Source organism: Ipomoea triloba, chromosome 7 (assembly GCF_003576645.1).
Source record: "Ipomoea triloba cultivar NCNSP0323 chromosome 7, ASM357664v1".
NCBI classification, from domain to species: domain Eukaryota; kingdom Viridiplantae; phylum Streptophyta; class Magnoliopsida; order Solanales; family Convolvulaceae; genus Ipomoea; species Ipomoea triloba.
Genome location: NC_044922.1, coordinates 4,459,273 through 4,481,658, shown reverse-complemented (window position 1 = coordinate 4,481,658; position 22,386 = coordinate 4,459,273). Strand labels below are relative to the sequence as shown.

The 22,386-nt window shown below is 33.9% G+C and overlaps 2 protein-coding genes across 3 annotated transcripts; one reads left to right on the top strand and one right to left on the bottom strand.

Annotated features, from left to right (window-relative positions):
- Positions 1-1,862: 1,862 nt before the first annotated feature.
- On the top strand, positions 1,863-7,837 carry LOC116025500 (probable RNA-dependent RNA polymerase 1). 2 transcript variants are annotated; one of them, XM_031266736.1, is made up of 7 exons: positions 1,863-2,067; positions 2,240-2,363; positions 2,688-3,265; positions 3,788-5,643; positions 6,341-6,491; positions 6,818-7,120; positions 7,215-7,383. In XM_031266736.1, exons 3-7 carry the CDS (start codon positions 2,753-2,755, stop codon positions 7,275-7,277), a joined length of 2,886 nt encoding a protein of 961 aa, XP_031122596.1. In that variant the 5' UTR covers positions 1,863-2,067; positions 2,240-2,363; positions 2,688-2,752; the 3' UTR covers positions 7,278-7,383. The 2 variants fall into 2 exon arrangements, with proteins under 2 accessions (XP_031122596.1, XP_031122595.1); XM_031266735.1 differs by having other exon boundaries at positions 6,818-7,837.
- Positions 7,838-8,529: 692 nt separating this feature from the next.
- LOC116024494 (MACPF domain-containing protein At1g14780) lies at positions 8,530-15,947 on the bottom strand. The gene is made up of 8 exons (XM_031265396.1): positions 15,256-15,947; positions 12,955-13,153; positions 12,454-12,528; positions 11,145-11,328; positions 10,695-10,864; positions 10,483-10,547; positions 9,864-10,139; positions 8,530-9,226 (listed from the first exon to the last, which is right to left on the bottom strand). The coding sequence occupies exons 1-8, from the start codon at positions 15,738-15,740 to the stop codon at positions 8,878-8,880; spliced, it is 1,803 nt and encodes a 600-aa protein (XP_031121256.1). The 5' UTR covers positions 15,741-15,947; the 3' UTR covers positions 8,530-8,877.
- Between the last annotated feature and the right edge of the window lie 6,439 nt (positions 15,948-22,386).

Genomic DNA, 22,386 nt, shown 5'->3' with positions numbered 1-22,386 from the left:
CCCCCCCCCCCCAAATTTATTAAGGTTGTGGTTGTAACAGTTTTTTTTTTTTTTTTTTAGCTCAAGGTTTTCACCGTCGAAGTGACTAAATTGATGTGACCTCTCACTTAGGAGAGTCACAGCTATGCTGCTTGACCACGAGGTCTTTAGCATATTTAACAATTTATTACTTTATTATTTCAAACTTTTGTCATTGCATTATTATGCTATACCATTAAAAAATGGTTGTTAGTACCTATTCCTCTCATTTAATGTTAATGATAATGAAACTTATTAAATTAATTGATAATCTCATTTTTTGTAATATTTAATTTAATATTAGAGTATAAAGCTTATATATTTAGAAATTGTGTAAAGAGTATTACTAAGCACTTTTTTGAAAATAAAAGAGAAACTAAAAAAGGAAATCATTGATTTGACAAATAAATAGTAAACACGATAAGGAAGATGAGGCGAATAGAGTAACGTAACATTGTTGTAAAGAAATTCCTTGTTTTTTTGCTAAATTTAGTTTCTAATGTCGAACTCCTAATTCACTACAATTTCGCAATATACGACATATGTAACTCATAGTGGTACAACTCATAATTAAGTTGGTTAAGTTTGATAATCTCAAGATTTTAAGTTATACGTATTATCATTCTTAATTTAAGCTGGTTTACCTCTCAAGATGGGTAACCAGTAATGCGCTAATGCTATCCGCTATCCACTATTTCAATAATTTATACTTTTTCATTGAATGGTTTGGTCTTGAGTAACAAGTTAGCAGATCTTTATGATATAAGTGAAAATTCTTGAAATGAAACAAATCATTTTGTTGTTGTTGTTGTTGTTGTTATTATTATTATTGTTGTTGTTGTTGTTTTTTATGCGTGATGCGTAAAAATAGATGTCCAATATTAGTAATTTATATTAAAATCTTATATTTATTTAGATTTTAGATATTTATATTATTGTATAATAATAATAATGTTAACCATTTTTATAATTTTGATATTTATATTTTATGAAATAACTTATATAGTACTTCAACATATAATGTCTATATATTATTAATTGAAAAAAGATAAGAAAATATACAGTGGATACATACGTACGTATGGTAACAATAATTGGAAAAGATAAACAAAAGTTATAATGGTAAGGGTGTTTTTGACCAAAATATTATATAGTACAACTCTTATAGCATAATGTATAAAAAAAAAATGTTACAGAAAAAACGGACATTAATGAAAGACATAACATGCATTCACACTTATCTGTTTTGTTATTTATATTATATTAGAGATGATTATTATTAGAGTTAATTTCATTTTGGTCACAGATTTATAGGTGGCAATTCATTTTTAGTGTTTTCTTTTTCAAAACATTCTCGTTTGGTCATAGTATTATTGTAGTATGACCATTTTTGCCTTTTTACAGTTTAAATTTTGTTAAATACAAGTGTATTTCGGTATTAAATTATGAATTTTTTTTTTAAAATATAATAGGTCAACACACTATGTATTAAAATGATCGAAAATGTCTTTGTATTTAATAACATTTTAACACTTTTGTTGATGAAGAACAAAATTGGTCATGCCACAATAATACTCGGACTAAAAGATGATGTTCTGATAAAAAATAACTAAAATAGAATGTTACCTATAAATCTAGGAAAAAAATGGAATTAACTCTTATTATTATTAATATTGTTGTTGTTGTTGTTGTTATTATTTTTATAATTTATAATTATTACTCTGTTATTATTTAAGTACTGCAAATAAAAAAAAAAAAAAGGCGTATTATAAGCACGACAGTAAATGGATGCAGTTTCCAATATTTAAATGGGATTGATCGATCAAAATTTGTGGAAAGCGAAACTGTGTTGAAGAAAGATTGACCAACAAATTGACCGTCCCACACTCATTCCCTTCCACTTCCACTCTTACTATCCATCTATGTGTGTATATATGAAATAATGGCATATATATATATATAATCTCGTGAAGGAATGCTCTTTTCCATTAGCTTGAACTTTTTTGATGGTGGCGGAGTAGTTGAGCGGGAAGAACTCTATTTTATCTGGTAAGCACCCAAACCCAGTTAGGAATTTTGGTTTTCTGCTTTGATCACGCCTTTGTTCTTAGATTCTCAGGAATTTTATGGGTACGAGCGGTTTTATACATCGTGGGAACATGGGTTTAAAGTTGTTTTTTCTTGCATAACTTTGGTCTTGTTTTGGGATCTATGTTTGCAGGTGTACGTGTAGCTGATAGTTGGCTGTAAAATAACTGCAAGAACTTGAAGAAGAAAACCCATAGTTGAGTCTGTCCAGTAATTTACAAATCCTGATCTTTCAACCTACTAGAGAACCTAAATGAGTATGTTGAGTTTTTAGTTGCTTTCATCTTTCTCATTTTCTAGCTTACTATGCTTCTTGCAATTTAGTTTATGTCAAAATATTTTAGCATTTCACTTGCCATTATGCTATTGAATCAATTTTTCACTTATCAGCAAGAATGATATGAACAGTGTTGAAAGATCATGTTTTTATCTTTTATTTATTACCATGATCTATAGTTTCTCAATGTGTTATGGACTTATGGTAATCATATTGTTGCTGATCTTTTGTTTTGATGTCCATTGATTCATTTTATATTCGTGTAACATTTTTTTTTCTCACATACTTTGCACATTTTATGTAGGGGTTTGAAATTGCTGGCTTGGTGATTAGTATTTGAAACTTTAACTTTGGTTGAAATCTGTTAGCATGGGAAAGACAGTTCAGGTGTCGGGGTTCCCTTATCTTGTGACTGCAGAAGAGGCTAAAACTTGCATAGAGAAGCATACTGGAGCAGGCTCTGTATCTGCCTTAGAGGTTAAAAAGTGCAGAACGGGACAACGATCATATGCGAAAGTCCAATTTGGAAACAATAGAATCGCGGATCAAATTATAAGTTTGGCCAATAACAGGAAGTTGTATTTTGGCACCTCGTATTTGAAGGCTTTTGAAATGGACACCCGTATTGTGCAAGATAGATCGTACATCCATGAGATGGAGAGTCTAACTCTGTACTTTGGATGTCAAACATCGAAGGAGCGGTTTTACTCGATATGGAGAGGGGGTATTGTCTCAATAAAATTCGGATATGGATTGAAAAAAATGCACCTCTTTCTTTCCTATCTATCTACTGAATACAAGCTTCAACTTTCATATGAACACATTTGGGAGATCAAGCTATATCGTCCCCATCATAGAAATGTGAAATTCCTTGTTATACAGGTATCCCTTGGTTCCGTTCATGCTATTTTGTTATTGTGTTTTCATGTGTATTGTCCCCATGGTCCCGACCATGTGCTTGTGTTTTGGTAAATATAGAGATGTGCGTGTACTCCTTTCCTTATCAAGAAGTTTATGTATTGTTGCTCAATTTTAGGGAAAGCTTGTACATGAATCTATGTTTTCGAGGTTATTATGCAAATGTTTCCAATTAGCACACTTAAGAAATTCACACATATCATCTCTCACTTGTGCATTAAAGATGGTTTTTTTTTTTTTTTTTCTTGATATTCATTAAATGACTTTCACTTTGATTATTCAACTTTTTCACAAAAGGAATAAAGGTCTGTGTTTCAAAAATTGAAGATTCATATCCCATAGTGCATTCTATTTCATTTTGTTGTTATGTATAGAATGAAATTTTGTTTAATAACAACGAATGATAGATTTGCTTTAACACTTGTATTGCTACATCTTGGAGGAAACTTAAGTTGTAACTTATATGTTTACATCACTCTGTTTCAGTTATTTGCTGCTCCACGGATCTACAAGAAAGCAGAAGACTCCATTTATAACTTCTATGCGATTACTCCAGATGAACAATGGGTGAGGACAACAGATTTTACGCGAAATTGCATTGGACAATCTTCGAGTTTGTGTTTGGAGATTCCTGCAGGTGTCACACTACCGAAATTCCGTGATCATTTTGTGTACTACAGCGAAACTGATTCACAATTCAGTGTAGAGTCTGGTAAACCGTTTTCTCACAATCTGGATCTAGTTCCAATTCTGCGTTCTCCACAGGAAGTTAACTTGCCTTTCAAAGTATTGTTTAAGATCTGTTCTTTGGTGCAACAAGGATGCCTTCCTGGGCCTGCACTCAATACAAATTTTTTCCGCTTAGTTGATCCATTTACGGTAAACATTGGATGCATTGAGTATGCCTTGGAGAAAATGTACTATTTAAAGGAATGCTGTTATGATCCTGTACGTTGGTTGACTGAGCAATATGAGCAGTATCACAAGTTCAAGCAGCCTCCAAAATCGGCTGCTATAAGTCTCGATGATGGCTTGGTATATGTACGCAGAGTCCTAGTTACTCCATTGAGAGTGTATTTTAGTGGTCCTGAGGTAAACCAATCCAATCGTGTGTTGCGCCATTATCCAGATGACATTGATAATTTTCTTCGTGTATCGTTTGTTGATGAGGATTGGGAAAAAATACATTCTATGGATTTATCTCCCCGCACGTCTTCCCCTAGTGGCAAAACAAACATTTATGACAGGATTCTAAAGGTACTCAGAGATGGCATTGTTATTGGGGATAAGAGATTCGAATTTCTCGCGTTCTCCTCAAGCCAGTTGAGGGAGAGTTCTGTTTGGATGTTTGCGTCTAGAGTTGGACTTACTGCTGCTGATATAAGAGCATGGATGGGGGACTTTAGAAAGATTAAAAATGTTGCAAAGTATGCTGCGAGGCTTGGCCAATCTTTTGGTTCATCCCGGGAAACGTTGAGTGTTGCCAGGCATGAGGTTGAAATGATTCCCGACATAACGATTCAAAGACAAGGAACAGAATATAATTTTTCTGATGGGATCGGGAAAATATCTGCAGACTTTGCTCGAAGAGTTGCAATAAAATGTGGCCTCGAGGATTTCGCTCCATCTGCTTATCAAATCCGTTATGGTGGATTCAAGGGTGTCGTTGCTGTTGATCCTTGTTCATCAAAGAAGTTGTCATTGAGAAATAGCATGTTGAAATATGAATCGGACAACATAAAGCTCGATGTTTTGGCGTGGAGCAAATATCAGCCCTGTTATCTTAATCGCCAGCTAGTAACACTCTTGTCTACACTCGGTGTCAGAGATGAGGTCTTTGAGAAGAAGCAAAGTGAAGCAGTTGCTCAACTTAACGCTATCCTCACCGATCCTCTAAAGGCATACGAGGCTCTCGAGTTGATGGCTCCGGGAGAAAACACTAACATTCTTAAAGAGATGCTCACGTGTGAGTACAAGCCTGATGTCGAACCATTTCTCTCAATGATGTTACAAACATTCAGAGCATCGAAGTTGCAAGATTTGAGGACTAGGACTAGGATATTTGTCCCCCAAGCGAGATCAATGATGGGATGCCTAGATGAAACCGGACTATTGAACTATGGTGAAGTGTTTGTTCAATATTCTGGTTCTGGACCGAGACAACTTCCTGTTGGTCCTCAACTCTATGAACCCAGAAACTACAATCGCATATTCCAGGGAACGGTGGTCGTTGCAAAGAACCCATGCTTGCATCCTGGTGATGTTCGTGTTTTGAGGGCTGTTAATGTGCCTGCTTTGCGCCATATGGTGGATTGCGTTGTTTTCCCCCAAAAGGGCGAGAGGTAATTACAATTCCTACCTTTTGCATCATTTCTTTCAATGTTATTTCTTGGATTCTTTTTCCTTAGTAAATAATTCATCAACACCGTTAATTATCTTTAATTTGATTAAATAATTAGTTTTTGACTTATAAAACTTAAAGCTTGAGTATGCTTTGACAATGCATAAAGTGAATAAAAATAAAGAAACAAAAAAGAATGAAATAAAGGCAGTTCTAAATTTTTCATGGTCTACTTTTGAGTTTTTATCAGTGTATATTATACTTCATTTACCATGTGGCCGTGCACTCTCGTCCTTTAAGAGAGATCAGGAGTTCGAACCCCCTCTCGTATGGAAAAATCAATATGTCCAGCACTTTGCCCCCTTAATTGGGCCAGCCCGGTGCGAATGGAGATTAGTTTGAGTATGGTACGGGCTTAAAGGTGCCTCCTACAGTTAGGGCCTACTCAGGGCACCTCGTGGTCTGACAAAAAAAAAAAAGGAACTACTTAACTAGTTGCGTCCTTATTTTGACATCTTTCAAATTGTTAGCACCAGTCTTATTTCTACTTCGACATCATCATTCATCATTATTAATTTTCTTGTGAAGCAAAATAATTTAACGAAATTTGTTGATTTCTTTGACTTGTGCTAGTTTATTTTATAGTTTTTTGGGCGGTGTTTTCTGGTTGCTCAATTCTGTTGATCTTTTGTTGGCAGACCTCATCCAAATGAATGTTCGGGAAGTGATTTGGATGGCGATATTTACTTTGTTTGTTGGGACCAAGAACTGATACCAAGGTCAATGGAAGTGCCAATGGATTATACCCCTGCTCCAAGCATGGACGTATACCATGATGTCACAATCGAGGTACTGCACTATGATGAGTCCAAAATGTTTTTTGCCCTTTAAAATGCTTTAGTTTACAAAAATGAGTTTCAAGATATTACGATGTTTGTGACTGGTTCTTGTGATATTACTATAGAAGCAAAGTCCTTAAAGGTTCCAACATTAACAACACTCGTATTGGTTTCAATCTTTTTTCATACTTTATGAAACTTAAGGCCAGTGACGTTATATTTTTCATTGCTTTCGATTGGTTGAGTAAAACTATTTTGTTTCAGCTGTCGCCTTGTATTATGCCGTCCCTCCCGTTTTTAGTCCAATATGTTTACACTTTATTTCTTCCCCTACAGGAAGTCCGGAAGTATTTCGTGGACTACATTCTGAATGACAGTTTAGGCATTATTTCGAATGCCCATGTTGCATTCGCAGATAAAGAACCATTAATGGCAAAGAGTCAACCGTGTCTAAAACTTGCACAACTCTTCTCTATTGCTGTAGACTTCCCGAAGACAGGTGTTCCTGCTGAGATACCTTCGGATTTACGGGTCAAAGAGTATCCGGATTTTATGGAAAAGCCTCCCGAGAAGGTGACCTATGTTTCGACACGAGTAATTGGGAAGCTATTTAGGGAGGTGAAGGATATTACTCCCGAGGTAAGCTCTATAAAGTCGTTTACTCTAGAGATAGCAATGAGGTCATATGATCCTGACTTGGTGGTTGATGGGTTTGAACAATACATTGATGAAGCTTTCTATCGCAAAAACGAGTACGACTTTAAATTGGGTAATCTTATGGACTACTATGGCATAAAAACCGAGGCTGAAGTACTCAGTGGCGGGGCCATAAGGGCTTCGAAATTCTTCGACCGTAGAAGGGATGCAGACGCGGTTAGTTTTGCCATGAAGTCTTTGAGGAAGGAAGCGAGGGCGTGGTTCAAGGTAGGAAGCGAGTACGATGATCAATTGGCAAAAGCGTCGGCTTGGTACTATGTAACGTATCACCATACTTACTGGGGTTTGTACAACGAGGGGATGAACCGTCCTCACTTTATTAGTTTCCCGTGGTGCGTCTACGACAAGCTGATTCAGATCAAGAAGGACAAAATAGACAAACGGAACAAGATTGCAAGGGCTCTTGGAAGCTTGAGATTGGGTTGAGAAGAGCTTGGCCTGAGCCAAAATGCTAGCTAGCTTTTGTTCTTTACTTTAAGATCAGGCTGTAGCAGCATTATCTGCAATATAATGCACCAAAACTTATGTATTATATTATATGGTGCCTTTTGTCTAGTTATATGTTGAACTGGTTGTTATGCTTCAATGTTGAATGTATGTATTGTGATTTAAATAGCATCTTTAATTTGTGGAATGATATGATGTGTGTTTTTCAGACAAGTTGCTCAATACTTATTGGGCAGGAACGGTAAAGGGGTTATGTCTAGTATTTGGTGGCTAGGGGATTGGCCGGTAAAGCCTTTGAGGGCCGAGTTCAGCACCCTGCATGTCTCGAACAATGTGATGACAGTCTATAAGTAAGAAAATAAGTTGTGCCTTTGTGAGTGATAAAGCGCTTGATACTATCAATACTTTAACATGGCACACCTTATACAAGAATGGTGGTGCAGATACACGTTATGCTTCAATGTTAAATGTATGTATTGTGTTTTAATTTTTAAATAGCTTCTTTGTGTTTTATTAATTGGAATGGTGATTAAACATCCAGGTTACGAGCAACATTTTTATATGCTATCATAAACACGTATATGACATGTACGAAATACTAGAAATATACAATCATAATACATGTATTACTCGTGATAATATAACCTTTATAGTGAAAGCAAAATGATCGAGCAAACTTCCTGCCTTGTGAATTGTGTGGAAGTTTGCTGCAGGATTACTCTGTTGATGTCCAAATCACTATAGTAATTCCAGTGTAATTTACTTTATGTGTTTTTTAGACTGTGATACACATAAATTACGGTCGATGTAATAATGATTGCACAAGTTTTTGCCCTTTTCAAGATATGTACTAAATTTTTATATAAACCTTTAATTAAAAAAAAAAAAGAAAAAAAAAAGACATGTATTAATACTGGTAGTTAACAAAAACCAACCAACAAACAAAAGAATACATCAAATTTTGTCTGACCTAAAATTATTGAACTCTAAAGATAAATCCACTCGCCCTTTCCTTTATCCCATTCTTCAAGCTAATTAATTATTTCCTACTCAAATTTTAAACTAATATTTACACACAAAAAATATGTATATATATAGTTAATTATTTTGATTTATGGAAACGTCTTCAAACCAAGAAGGTCAATAGACTGTCTCCAATAGCGGTTGGTTACCAAGCCAATTGTTTGATTATAATAATTTGCTTGATGGTTGTTCGTAGTTTTTTTCTTTCTTCATGAAGAACATATATTCAACAGGGAGAATTTGACATGCAGGCAAATTTTTCCCCGATCCATGTCTAATTTTGCCCCCGTGACCAACCAATGTCCTGGACTGTCTGATGGTCCTCTACACAGTTGAGAGGTGTCCACGAATTTGAGTAGCTTTTGAGTGTGGATCGGCATCGGCGGCCCTAACGGATACACGCCGGAGTCTATCACCACCTGCGGCGTCGGTGGTTTATCCTTCTCCGAGCTGCCGGAAATGGTGGTGCTCAACGCTGAGAGGAAGCTAGTTGTTTTGGTGGGATTCTCCGATGAGCATTGCACCCATTGCGACTGCACGATGCACGCGTTCGAAACCCTAGTAATGAAAAAATAATATTGAGTGACGAAATTCAAACTCAAATTGATGATTAGAAGTGAAAATATTGTGACAGAGCATGTTAAGATTAACGAGAACAAGAATTAATAATGTAACAGCTTCGCTCCCATAGACGTATGCGTGTTGCCAAATGTGAATCTTTTTTTTTTCTTTTTTCGAGAAAATTTCACTTTTGGTCCTCTAACTATTATACATGAATTACATTTAGTCCTTGACTATTAAAATGTTTAATTAGGTGCATAACTATGTAATTTGTATCATATTTGATTCTGTCGTCCAATTTTCCGGCCAACTATTATTGGGAGTGCTTATTGTTGTCCAATTTTTCAGCCAACTATTGCCGAAAGTGTTCCTTCTAGAAGGAGTACTGCATTTGTTCTTCTAGAATGAGCACTTCCAACAATAATTAGCAAGAAAATTGTACTGACAGGACAAAATGTGATACAAATTCCATAGACATGCACTTAATTAGAAAGGTTTAATAGTTAATGATCAAATGTGATTCATTATAATAGTGGGAGGAATTTATTTTTTAGTTTACTTTCTGTCATGTTATTGATTATTGTTTTTGTTAATCTCAAGATATTGTTGATGCTATTGCTGTTTGGTTGGTTACCTGGAGAAGAGCAGGCGGAGATGTAAGACGTTTTTGGAATCATAGGATTTGACGTGGAGCTGTGCGCCGGTGACGATGAAGGCGTCCGGCGAGGATGCCCAGGTGGGGTCGTATTTGACGGCGGCAGTGCAGACGTGGGAGAATTTCTTCCATTGGATGGGCTCGAAGTATCGCTCATCCACGCTTTCTTCTGATCCACGCCACGTCCCCCCGTCCTGCATTTTGTCTTCCAGGAGTACCGGCGTGTTCGACAAATGTTGAAGGTGTACGCCTAACCTAAAAATAGAATGAATTCACACATTTCTTCAATCAAATGCATCCAAGTTTCTATTTTTTTTTTTTCTTTTTTGAGAACATCAAAGTTTCTAATTTTATAACCAAATTAATTTATTTTACGAAATACAGATAATAGTAAAATTTATAGAAAATAAAATGTGCCAACACTTCCGGTTAGTCGAGCATGTCTACTATAAAATTTATCTCTTTTAGATAGTTTATTAACTATTACACAGAAGAATAATTAACTATGCCGTTAAGCAATAGTTGCACTTTCTTTTTGACTCGAAATATATATATATATATATATTAAAGAAGTGATTATTAGTATTAGTAAGTTTACCTATTACATTTCACACCCTCAAGATAAAGCCGCATTCCAGTTACTGGTCTCTTCCCCACTGTTACCTGTTAGACATAATTAAATAATTTTTATTTTATTTTTCTATAGAAATGAAAATTATTAGAAAGGAGCATAGAAAATATGTTTACTTATTTTCTTCTAATTTATTGTTCCAAAACACTAAAATTTAAAAAATTACTCAAAGAATATACCTGAGTGGGATTGATGTACAACTTAGGGCCTATCAAGTTGAATTGTAGGGCCGGAGGTCGAATGGATCTGTTTGTTGTTGGGCCAAGGGGGAGATCATTGTGGACCGGAGCCCAAATCTTGTGTGCTTGGAAGTCCAGAAAGTACTGCAAATCAGCAATTGGGGGCTTGTCTGCACATGTGTAATAAAATGATAGCTTTTTTGATCAACTTTTTGAGAAAGTCATTTTGTATATAATAAGTTATTAGCTAACAGTCAATTTACTAAACATCTTTCTACAATCAGATAATGCTATTAATTAATCAAATCTACTAACTCAATCAGCTAACAGCTATTTAGTATTTACCAAACACCATCTTTATGCAGGTGTGAAAGTTTCTTTAATTTGAAATGAATGAAGTTCGATAATAAGTTCGTATTGATGAGAATTGAATAAAAAAGAAATACTTACATCGAAGATAAAGATTAATGGCGTGTGACAAAAAACCCTTGCCAGGGACACCCTTAAGGAGAGAGGTGATGGGGATGAAGTTGAAATGAATTGCGTCCGGCATTGATGGAACCGTTAGAAGCCATTCGCAGTGCGTGTTGGCTGATAAGTCCCCACCTCTCTTTGAACATATCACTGTTATCCCCTACAAAAAGGATCAAATGTCGCAATGTCAACAAACCAATGAGACTAAGGGGCGTTTGGTAAATAGTTGTTAGCTGATTAGGTTACTGAATTTAACTAGTTGATAGTATTAATTAAATTTTTTTGTTTTTTTGGAGGGGGTGGTCATTATTAAGATTGGATAAGGTTTTTCAAATCATGAGATAAGATTAGAGTGACGTGGTTGAAAGATGCATGCGCCATGCGGGCATGCACTGCACGTCCCTTAAAAAAATGGAAGGGAATTATTCTAATTAATTAATGCATGCAAACCAAACACAATTAAAATGTCCAAATAGTTGGAAAATATGTTCCTTATATCATTAATTACCATTTAGCACAAAGTCAATGACAACACCAATAATGTCGACATTGTTGGTACTACGTCGAATACATCGAAATCATCAATTGAATTTTACCAACCAAATTTAATTATATTTTATAATGTAGTCAAAAGAATATAATACAACTATAATCCAATTATCTCGTTTTTATTTTTACGTTTTTTTTTTGAAAAAATTTTGCAGCGTCGTTCAAGGTATATACGTGTGGCCGTGTGGGGTTTTCATTTTTAAGCAACAAAAAATAAATAAAAATTCATAGTCAAATTCCAATATTCACACTTGAAGATCAAGTCAAGTACCAAAAACTATATTTCGTACTTATTACGTAAGAAGGTAATTACAACGTAGACCAAACAGGTTGACTCATCAATCCATATTAAAAAAATTAGGAAAATTAAAAAGAAAAAAGATATTATACTTTAATTAATTTATTAGGAATATCAGTTTTTGGTATATGAACGTAATAAGAACAATCACAGTTAAATTAGTTGGACAGTTAGTTTGGTAGTTAGAATGTTCTAAATTCGACGCCCTAAAAGAATTGTATATTGTCGACTAGGGTTACGATACGGGTTTCACCCAAAATGCATATTCATGTAGTAATTTTGATTATACAATTTTTTGGGGGATTTTAGTTTTTGCCTAAAATTGGAGCGTAATAAATATTGTAGTATTTATTTTAAGACACAAATAAATGTAAAGAAATATTATTTTGGATTTTAATTAGGGAAATAATTAATTGAGTGTGAAGAGATGGAACGTACATTTTTTGCTGTGACTGATGAGAATGTGTTGAAGACGTTAGGCTGTGGATCGAACACGTTGAAAGCCTCCGGTGGCTGCAAAATATATGGACATACATATTTTCAACCAAGAATTTGTAACACAAAAAAAAAAAAAAAATCATTTACAAAAATTAGGGCTATTAATTGTGTGCCCGTAGTTGTAACAGTGTTGCAAAAATCAAGTCTAAGCGTCGGCCGGCCGCCTAGCGTATCACCATAATCGGTGGTCTAGGCGACCGACTAAGCCGCTTAGGCGCTACTGCCTAGACTTCCTAGGCACCAACACCGACCTAGTTGGCCGATTAACTATTATTCATTTTGAGCGAAATAACCCTAAATTGTTTAAACTCTAGATGTTTTTTAGGTTAATATTTAATATTTTAGTATTAATCACCGGGTGTTAGGCGCTCGAGGAGCGCCTAGCGATTTTTTCAATTATGAGTTGTAGAGATTTAAAGTGAGAATTCTTAATCAACTAACCTTATATTGTTCCTTGGTTTTGATTTGGTGTGGGGAGAAGTTGCAAATTCCAGTAAATAATTGGTCTCCAAGGTTATCCAAATGGTTCTTGAGTTGTGAAGGCTCCATATTTGATGACTTATCTTGCCTTACCAACACCACATCTTGGCCTCCTATGCCCAAACCAACTATAATGTGTGTCCCATATTTCTCTATGAACCTGCCAAATTTAAATATATTTAATTAATTATTAATTTAATTAAATGAAATAATCCACAAGACAAGATAGATCAATATTTTTTTAAGCCAAATTTATTTCAAATAATGCAGTGTGTATTTACGAAAATAAAAGAAATATAAATAGGATTCCAAATGAGATTCAATACCAGAAAATTAAAATAGGAAGTCAAACTAAACAACTAAATATAAACTTATTGTAGAAAAATGTTATTTCAATTTTACCTCCTATATGAGGATTTTTTGAATTCCTAATGTGATTAAAGAAAAAGTCATTTTTGACTAAAAACTCTAATTTTCTGATGACTTTCTTATGGTTAGAAATTTAAGATTTTTCAGTTAAATATAGGCTGGTTTATGCGAGTAACGGTCTTCTTGGTTTTAGAAAAATAGTTAAATATAGATCGGTTTACTTTCTTATAATTCTTTACCTAGGTCTTAAAGCTACAGTACGGGATTTTATCAATACACATATTCAGATAATAATAGCTATAAATTTCTCTCGTGAAAAAAGTATATTAACTATTTTATTTATTTTTATTTTTATTATTTATTATCTTCTCGAAGGCGCCCGCAGGTGGCGCGGTATGTGACGTTACTAAATAAATATTAATATTAAAAGACTGCAGCCTATACATGGTTGTTTTTGACTTCACAGTTTCAGTTTTTCTTCAAAATTCTGGAAATTGATTAATTAATTAATTCCTTTCAAAAAATTAATTAATTAATTAAACACGGTCAAAATTCTCATTATTTCTTATTTTCCATATTTCTCAAAATTGTCAAATTCTTTTTAAAGAAAATATAAACAAATGTTGAATGTTGAAGGAAGAAATAATTAAAGAAAAAGACAAATTGAAGCATTCTTTTGAGATTTCTTTCAATTATTTATTATTGTAATTGTAATATTCTCAATATTATTCATTACTAAACCAGCAAGGCATCCCATGTATTGGCCTTTCATTGCTGACTTTGTTTTTGGGTTGTGGGGTGGGAGACTGTTGACAAATGCATTTCTTATAAATTATTAATTAATTAAACAAATTTTTATTGAATAAATCATGATAGACTAATAATATTCAAAAGTTTACCAGAGGGTTGAAGTGGAATGTTGTCATTAATTAATATAGAAGACTTTTTCCTCAATTGGTTAATACTTAATACTAACACGTTAACGTTCTTTGTAACGTTATTATGTGTGCGCGCATTGTTTTGTACATACAATTTAGGACCGCTACTTAGCAGACGGACCAAATTGACAACTTGAACAAAATGTGATGAACAACCTTATTTATTCACTTAAAAGTTAAAAAAATATTTTTAAAAGAAAAATAATTGAGGAATTGATAATGCAATTCTCTCCTTTTAGGTCAACATTCAATCGCTAGTGGGTCACGTAACATCAAAATCTAAAGTCTGTCACCTAGCTAATTATATTGCACTTCACACCTTTTCTTTTTTTTTTTTCTTTTTTTTTTTTTTTGAAAATACGAATTGAGGTTGCTATAATTCTAATAAAATTATATATATATATAGACAGACACACTTTAATCTCCCTCTTCTAATAAAATAAGAATATTCCATATTGATAAAATTCACTTTCGAATTATATTCAGAAAATGATATTTTTTTCCTTGAATTATAAATAATAATAATAATAATTTTCATCCTTTGATTATATTCATCGTCACTTTCCACCTTTCAATTGCGTATTAAAACCTAAGTAAAATTTTCATGTGAATCTTTTCCAATTACGAAAAAAATAATTGACTCAATCCTCTAATATTAAGACCTTCATATTTAGTTTCTCAATTTTTACTCAATAGTGAATATAATCCCTCAATGACAATTGAAGGATTAGATAAGTCACAGAAATATTTAACAGATTTTGTCATCAAAGTACTATATCAAACTGAGGAACTAAATGTGGAGTCTACAATAATTTATAGCTATGTTAGTTATTTTTTCATAATTTAGTGATTAAAAGTGTTATTTTCAACTTCACTTTATAGTTGAGGGACTAAAAATTATATTATATAAAGTAGTAACCCTATAATTGAGGGATGAAAAGAGAAAGAAAATTACCTGGCAAGGGCAGCGGGATCCCAACTAGAAGGAACAGCATTTCTAACTTCATCAACGAGAACAAGAGGATAGCGATCAATATGAACATCAAAGAGAATGATGAAATATCCATCCATTCCCAAACACTTTGTGTTCCCCGCGTCTGTAGCCCACGACCCGCTCTGAAACCCGAACATCGAGTTGAACATCCCGGACGGGATCTTCCCCGGCACGGCCGATTTCCGGTTGAAAAACTCCGACATCTGATTAAAGTCGAGGATGTCGGACTGGTAGCGCGTCCGGTCGCCTTTATCGCACTTGATATCAATGGAGACATCGCCGATGGCGCCGAATCCAGGTACGAGGAGCTCTCTGGTGTGCGTGTCGTTCAGCATCACCAGCCTCTCTTTTCCTTTGCAGTATTTCAGCCGGAAATCCGACGTTAAGTCGAAACCTTTTCCCAGGCTGCTAAGCGCCCTCTCGATGATCGCATGATTGTTGCTCATCGTCGTCTAATCATATGTTTCTGCGAAATCTAGAGAGAGAGAAGGAGGTTTAAGGAGAGAGAGTTTCAATGGTTTTTTTTTAATGGATGTAAGGTGTTTGTGTATATGTCTGAAAGGAGATTTAAGATGATGGGAAGTGGGAAAAATGGAAAGGGAAGGTTCATTTTGTTGTTTGTTTGCTTGAATATAGCCACCATTTTACTTTGACCATGTCTCTTGTATGGACACTAATAAGTATATACCAATGTGTGAATCTATTATATATTTATATTTATTGTGAAAAAAATAATGAGATTCATAAACAGCAGTTTGGTTTCACACTTCTTTTGACTTGACTTAAATCACGACGCAGTTAAAAAAAAAACACTAATTTTATCCATTCAGCTAAGGATATTTTGTTGTTCAAATGCTTTTTTCTAAATGTTAGTTGAATTCAATGTTGAATTTGAATTAGTTTCACGGTAGTAGAAATATCGGATGTAGTATTTAAAAATATATAATAGGTAAAATGATACTTTTTCCCCCTATGTTATGTGCTTATAGCACTTTTCCCCCTGTGTTATTAAAGTGGCAGTTTTTCTTTTTCCCCCTAAGTTATTTTAAAAGTGGTAGTTTTCTCCCTTGTAATATTAAATTGACATTTTTGCCCTTAAAAATAACCATTTCATTTATTTTTATTCTCCAACCAATTATTACTAATATGTATGGAAGATCACAGTTCGATATGAACCTAATCGAACATTGTAGCAATTGAACTTAAATAGTATAGACGGTTACGGTTACGATTTAGAACCGAAAAAATAAAATAAAATAATTGTTGAATTTAGACTATTTTTAAATTAGAAATAAAATTATAAAAATAAATAAATAAATAAGTTTTGATTGGCGGTTCAAAATCGAAAATGGAACCGAATCGTACCGATTTATCAAAATAAGTGTTTGATCATTTTTACTATATATGACTGTGGTTAAGTTCCAGTTCACGGTTCAACAATTATTTAATTTTATTTTTTCGGTTATGAATCGTAACCAGAACCGTCTATACTATTTCGGTATGATTGCTACAGTGTTTGGTTAGGTTCGAACCGAATCGTGATCATCCATACCTATAAGTAATAATTTGTTGAAGAAGAAAAATAAATGAAATAATTATTTTTAAGGGTAACAATGTCAATTTAACATTTCAGGGGGAAAAACTGTCACTTTAATAACACAGGGGGAAAAGTGCTATAAGCACATAACATAGGGGGAAAAAGTGTCATTTTCCCTATATAATAATAATAATACTTTGATAAAGGTATTCATTGGTAAATCAAACTAGAAAGAATTCATGTGTTATGCTTGACTAAGAGAGTATTGGTAAGAATTAAACTCGTGATTTTTAAATACAAAAATCATATTTTACCCGTTTTGAAACTCCTTTTGAGACTAATTTTTCTTGCATTTGACTAGCTAATTTATTGAGTTGAATGATTAATAAAGGAAATAGCTTAATCGGTATATTTGTAGTCGTTGGACTTGTGCCTTCTAATCTTATTTTTGAGTTTTGATGATAACAAATTAAAATGTGTTTGGTTCATATGGTTAAACACAATGACGGTGAATGAAAGACATACACATTGTTTGGTTGACAATTTTTTACAACTAGGGGTATATGATTTGATTACATCTATAATTACAAAATTCATTACCTAATTTAATTCAGGTATCATTCCAATCTTATTCATCCTCATTTCGTCGCCTACTCACGCATCTCTCTTCACTTCATTGACTTCCTCACTACATTGTCTACTCACTTCATCGTCACTCTTAAGATCAATTACCTTGATTTTTTGTTTTTATTTTTGCATGTATTTTTAAAAATTATATTGTATTCCGATTTTAAGGTCATACATAACCAAATATCAATATTTGTGATGATTTTATCGGGACCGGGTCCACCATAAACCGGTATAAAGAATATATAACGGGGATAGAAAAATAATAATTTTACTACTCAAGACATGAGACCCAAAAGAATAGATACAAAGACCAAAATAATAAATAAATAAATAGAGGACTAATAAATAAATAACACTAATTAGATTACCCAAGGAATCAACCTTAGGTATGCAAGCAGGGAGAAGGAAACAAGACCACTAAACCAGGCATGCAATCGTGCCTTGAGGTGTCCCTTGTACAAAGTAGACCCCCTCCTTTTATACGTACTATAGGAAGTCCAAGCAGATTCACCCACGTGCCAACCATCCCAAGGCCACCAACCTCAGCCAAACACGAATCTCACATAGTCATGTTCGTTAACTGCCCCAACTATCCCAACCAGCCCCCAAAACGCTACGTACCCGAGCTCCCCGCGTGCCCGCGAGGAGTACGGGGAACACTACCCATGCAAACACACCCGAGGGTCAACGCACGTGCCATACAAAATACTTTCACTAGAACTCATTCCAATTATCAAGTATTTGATTCCTATTCTGATTATGATTCTCATGTTGGTACAAAACACGCCCTTGGTTAATCTAATTAGTTGTTAAGTGTTTTTATAGTTGCAGATATTAGATTAAAGGAACTTTACTCTCCAACAAGACTGATCTATTAAGAGTTCCAAACTTAAAAGAAAAGAGAAATACAATGGTTTTGAAATTGGAGGGATAATAGCTCAAGAAATAAGAACTTGTTGTAAAAGGCTTAGAATATTTATATTTCATATTTGTGAGCTCAAGTGTTTCTATTCATTCCTCCATACCGTTTGGTAAGCCTATTATTTCTCATCCTCCACACAAATGGTTTTACAAAAGAGCTTGGATCAAAAGTTTAAAAATAAATTTTTAAATTATTGTTTAATAACGATTTCCTTCATTATTTGGTTAAAAATGTTTGTAATACATTTATTTTGTCAAAGGAATTTCTAAAATTGAGGTCTCTACAAGGATTTCAGGTTTTTGAAGGGTTCCAAATTTTGATTATTTGTAAATGAATGATTGAGGAATTTTTAAAATTATTTATAATTTTAATTTTAATAAATTAATACTTGTTATCTTCAAAAATAAATTAATACTTGTTTCCCTGTATTTTTTTTTTTTGTAACTTAAATTTATTTTTTTTCTTTCTACGCCACGGATGGCAAAGTCAAGAGAGGAGGAGAACTTATGATGATGCCTTGGAACGGAGACCCTCTCCCCTCCCTTTATACTACTCATAGGACCACACGTCGTGGACCACAATACTCTGCCCTCCTCCGCCGTACGTGTGCCCCACTAGGTGTCGCGCTCTCTGGTCAAATATCTCCTCACGTGCCACATCATAGGCTACGTTCTGGACATTGCCAACTGCATCCCTAACTGCCAAAGTGATTCGTCTTCCCGAGCGGTTCACCCCTCTACCGAACAACGTAACCCTCCACTCACCTAGGCGATCCGTCATAGCCGGGTGAACCAAGCTGAGGCTCTCCAATCGCCAGTGGACAACCAAGGCACTCCAACAACGGACCAAAAGGCGCCAAGGTCAAGGACCCGAGAGCAGTCCGCCTGCCACCCTTCAGCGGTTCGCTTGACCCCCACAAGGTCTGCCACTTGCCGGTGGACCGAGATCTGGCGTCGGGTTTGCCAGTCGACGCTCCCTCAGCCCAGGCCAACCGCCCCTCCCCACCGCTTGTTTTTTTCCGGTTATGCTCGATCCACCTCCACTTTCCTAATTGGATCTCCCTAGTCAAGCCCATTTTTTAATTATTCTTTGGGCCGTATCCCGGGCTCATCAATTATATTGTTAAAATGTTACGGAGTACTATTTATAATAGTAGATAATCATATTATTTAGTATTTTAAATTGTATCTAAACACTAATTGTTCATCTTTATTTTTAAGAAAGTATTTACCTTGAGTTTCACCCTCTTGTGGGTGATTTCTTGTGAGTACTAAACACTATTCCTCCTACTTAATGGATTGCTAAGTCACTGTGATTTATCTCTCCACAATTTTATAGAGTCGAGATATAGAGACTTTTGAGACGAAAAATTTTACTTTTTGTGGATAAAGAAATTTAAAAATTAAATGAATTTCATTTAGTTTTTTGGTGTACAGTATTTTTTTTTAAGTGATTAGTAATTGACAAATTCTTTAGTAATGTCGTGTGGATTTAACATCATGTTTAGATTTTAGATTCGGTAGTAATTCAACATTCACGTGTTCCCACACATAGCCTAATGGCATTGTGAGTTACGTTGAATTCTCATTAATAATAATAATCTTCTCTGTTGTTTTATTAACAAACGTGAAAATTTGCTAGAAATTAAGAGCACGCGGCTAAAGTTGAACAGAGACTATGGTCTTATAAACATCTTACTCTAGACAAAAAGTTGTGTAAAATCATCTCACGAATCTTTATATGTGAAACGGATCGGGTCAAGATGAAATGTAATACTTATATTAACAAATGTAATATTAAATCATGAACAAACTGTTTATTACTTATATAAGAAAATGCAATACTTTTGAAGTAAAATGTAATACTTTTACATTTTGATGTAAAAGTATAACTTTTTTCATCAAAGTATTATATTTTACTTATAAAAGAAAATATAATAATTTAATGAAAAAAGTAATACTTTTACATCAAATATAAAATATTACATGTGTCTTCAAAAGTATTACAGTATATTTTTCCTTATAAGGCTGGGAACCGTCTCCAGCTGGATTGTTTTATTTTGTGTATATATGTAGTTAAATGATTTATTTGATCATTATTTTTTATATAAAAGCAATATTTTTACTCTGTGCTTACGGCTTATTAACATGCTCTGATTAATTAAAACAAAAGTGAGTCATGCACAATTTTCTTTCTTTTTCTTTTTCTAATAAAAACAATATATATGAAAAGATGTTTTATTTCGTGAGAGTACATACACTTATCGTTTTTGAATCCATACAATTATATGGCTTGGGATTATGCCTTTATAGAGGTGCATGATACGATGGTGACCTCCAAGACTTGACTGCAAGTGTGGTGAGATTTGCATTAATAATATAATGTGAACACTATTATATTATATTATTGGTCTCACTATAGGTAGTTTTCGATCAGATCAATTCCATTTCTTTCTTTCTTTCTTTCTTGCCGTGTGCTTGGAGCTGAAGGACATGATCACGGGTACATGCATAGTTTTCCAAGACTTGGCAAATTTTTTCCCTTGACCTTATCTCACAAAGAAATTGATAATTGTATTTGTATGTAATTATTTGAAAAGTGTAGAAATATAAGTTCATATTGAGTTCATTATATTGTGAACTCATACGATACACCAAATAGGTTATTTAGCGGCAATTAATATGTTAATAAGCTGTGTTTATGAATCGATGTGCTTGTTTTTTCGGCGGTTCGTTATTCAATCATGATTAAATAATGTGTCGAGAACAATTTAGCAGCGATTTTATACAACCAAGAGAATTTGTGTATGTTCAATTCAGAGCTGTCAAAACGGGCCAGCCCGGCCCATACAGGCTGGCCCATCTCGGGTTGGCCGACGGGTTGAGATTTGGCCAACCCAACCCGTGTAGGCCGGGCTGACGGGCTAAATGGGCCAGCCCGTTTTTTTTTCTTTTAAATGTTTTTGAATGAATATTATTAAAAATTGTTTTACTTTGTTTAAGTTAAGAATTGAACCCCTTACCTCTTAGTCAAGAAATAAGACTATTTCCAACCAAGCACATCAAACCTTTCAAACAAACACCATGCATGTTTATATATATACAGATTATACACACACTACACATACATACACACATATATATAATTACATTTTAATTTTATAAATAAATTTTATATTAATATTTATATAAAGATACAATTAATTGTATTAATTAATACTAGTAATAAATTTAATATAAATAAATTAATAAATTTTATATTAATATTTATATAAAGATACAATTAATTGCATTCATTAATACTAATAATAAATTTAATATAAATAAATTATATATTATTATTATTATAAAGATACAATTAAATGTATTAATTAATACTTGTAATAAATTTAATATAAATAAATTATATATAATGCTTGAATGATCTAAATAAATATATCTGTATATAAAAATGTTCAACAAAGGTCCTTTACATAGTTGGTTTAAATAGTTGTTAGTCATGTGAAAGGGCATGGGCTCAAATCTTGTTAGCAACAATATTTTAAAATATTAATACAATACCACATTTACATGATATATTTGAGGGTGGGAGAGAGATGGGGTGCGGGTGGGGGGTGGGAACACGGGCTATACAGGTTGGCCCGTCTAACCCACGGGCCAACCCGTATAACCCGTGTTCCCACCTGAGTTATACGGGACGGGTTGGGATTTCATCGACCCAACCCGTCCAAAAGCACGGGTCGTTTTGATAGCTCTTTTAATCATCACTTATTTAGCGGCTATTCTTGTTGCATTTAAAGGCACTTCTAAAACTGCCCTAAATATATATTAATTTATTTAATAAAATAATAGCGGAAGTTATTGTCGTTAATAAAAAAATACTTTTATTATTTAGTGTTATTAATGACGGTTCAAGAACTACGGCTAAATTATATTGAGTCCTAACTCTCGATCAGAATCACTAGAAGACAACAAGATAGACTGTTATCACTAATCTCAAGGTC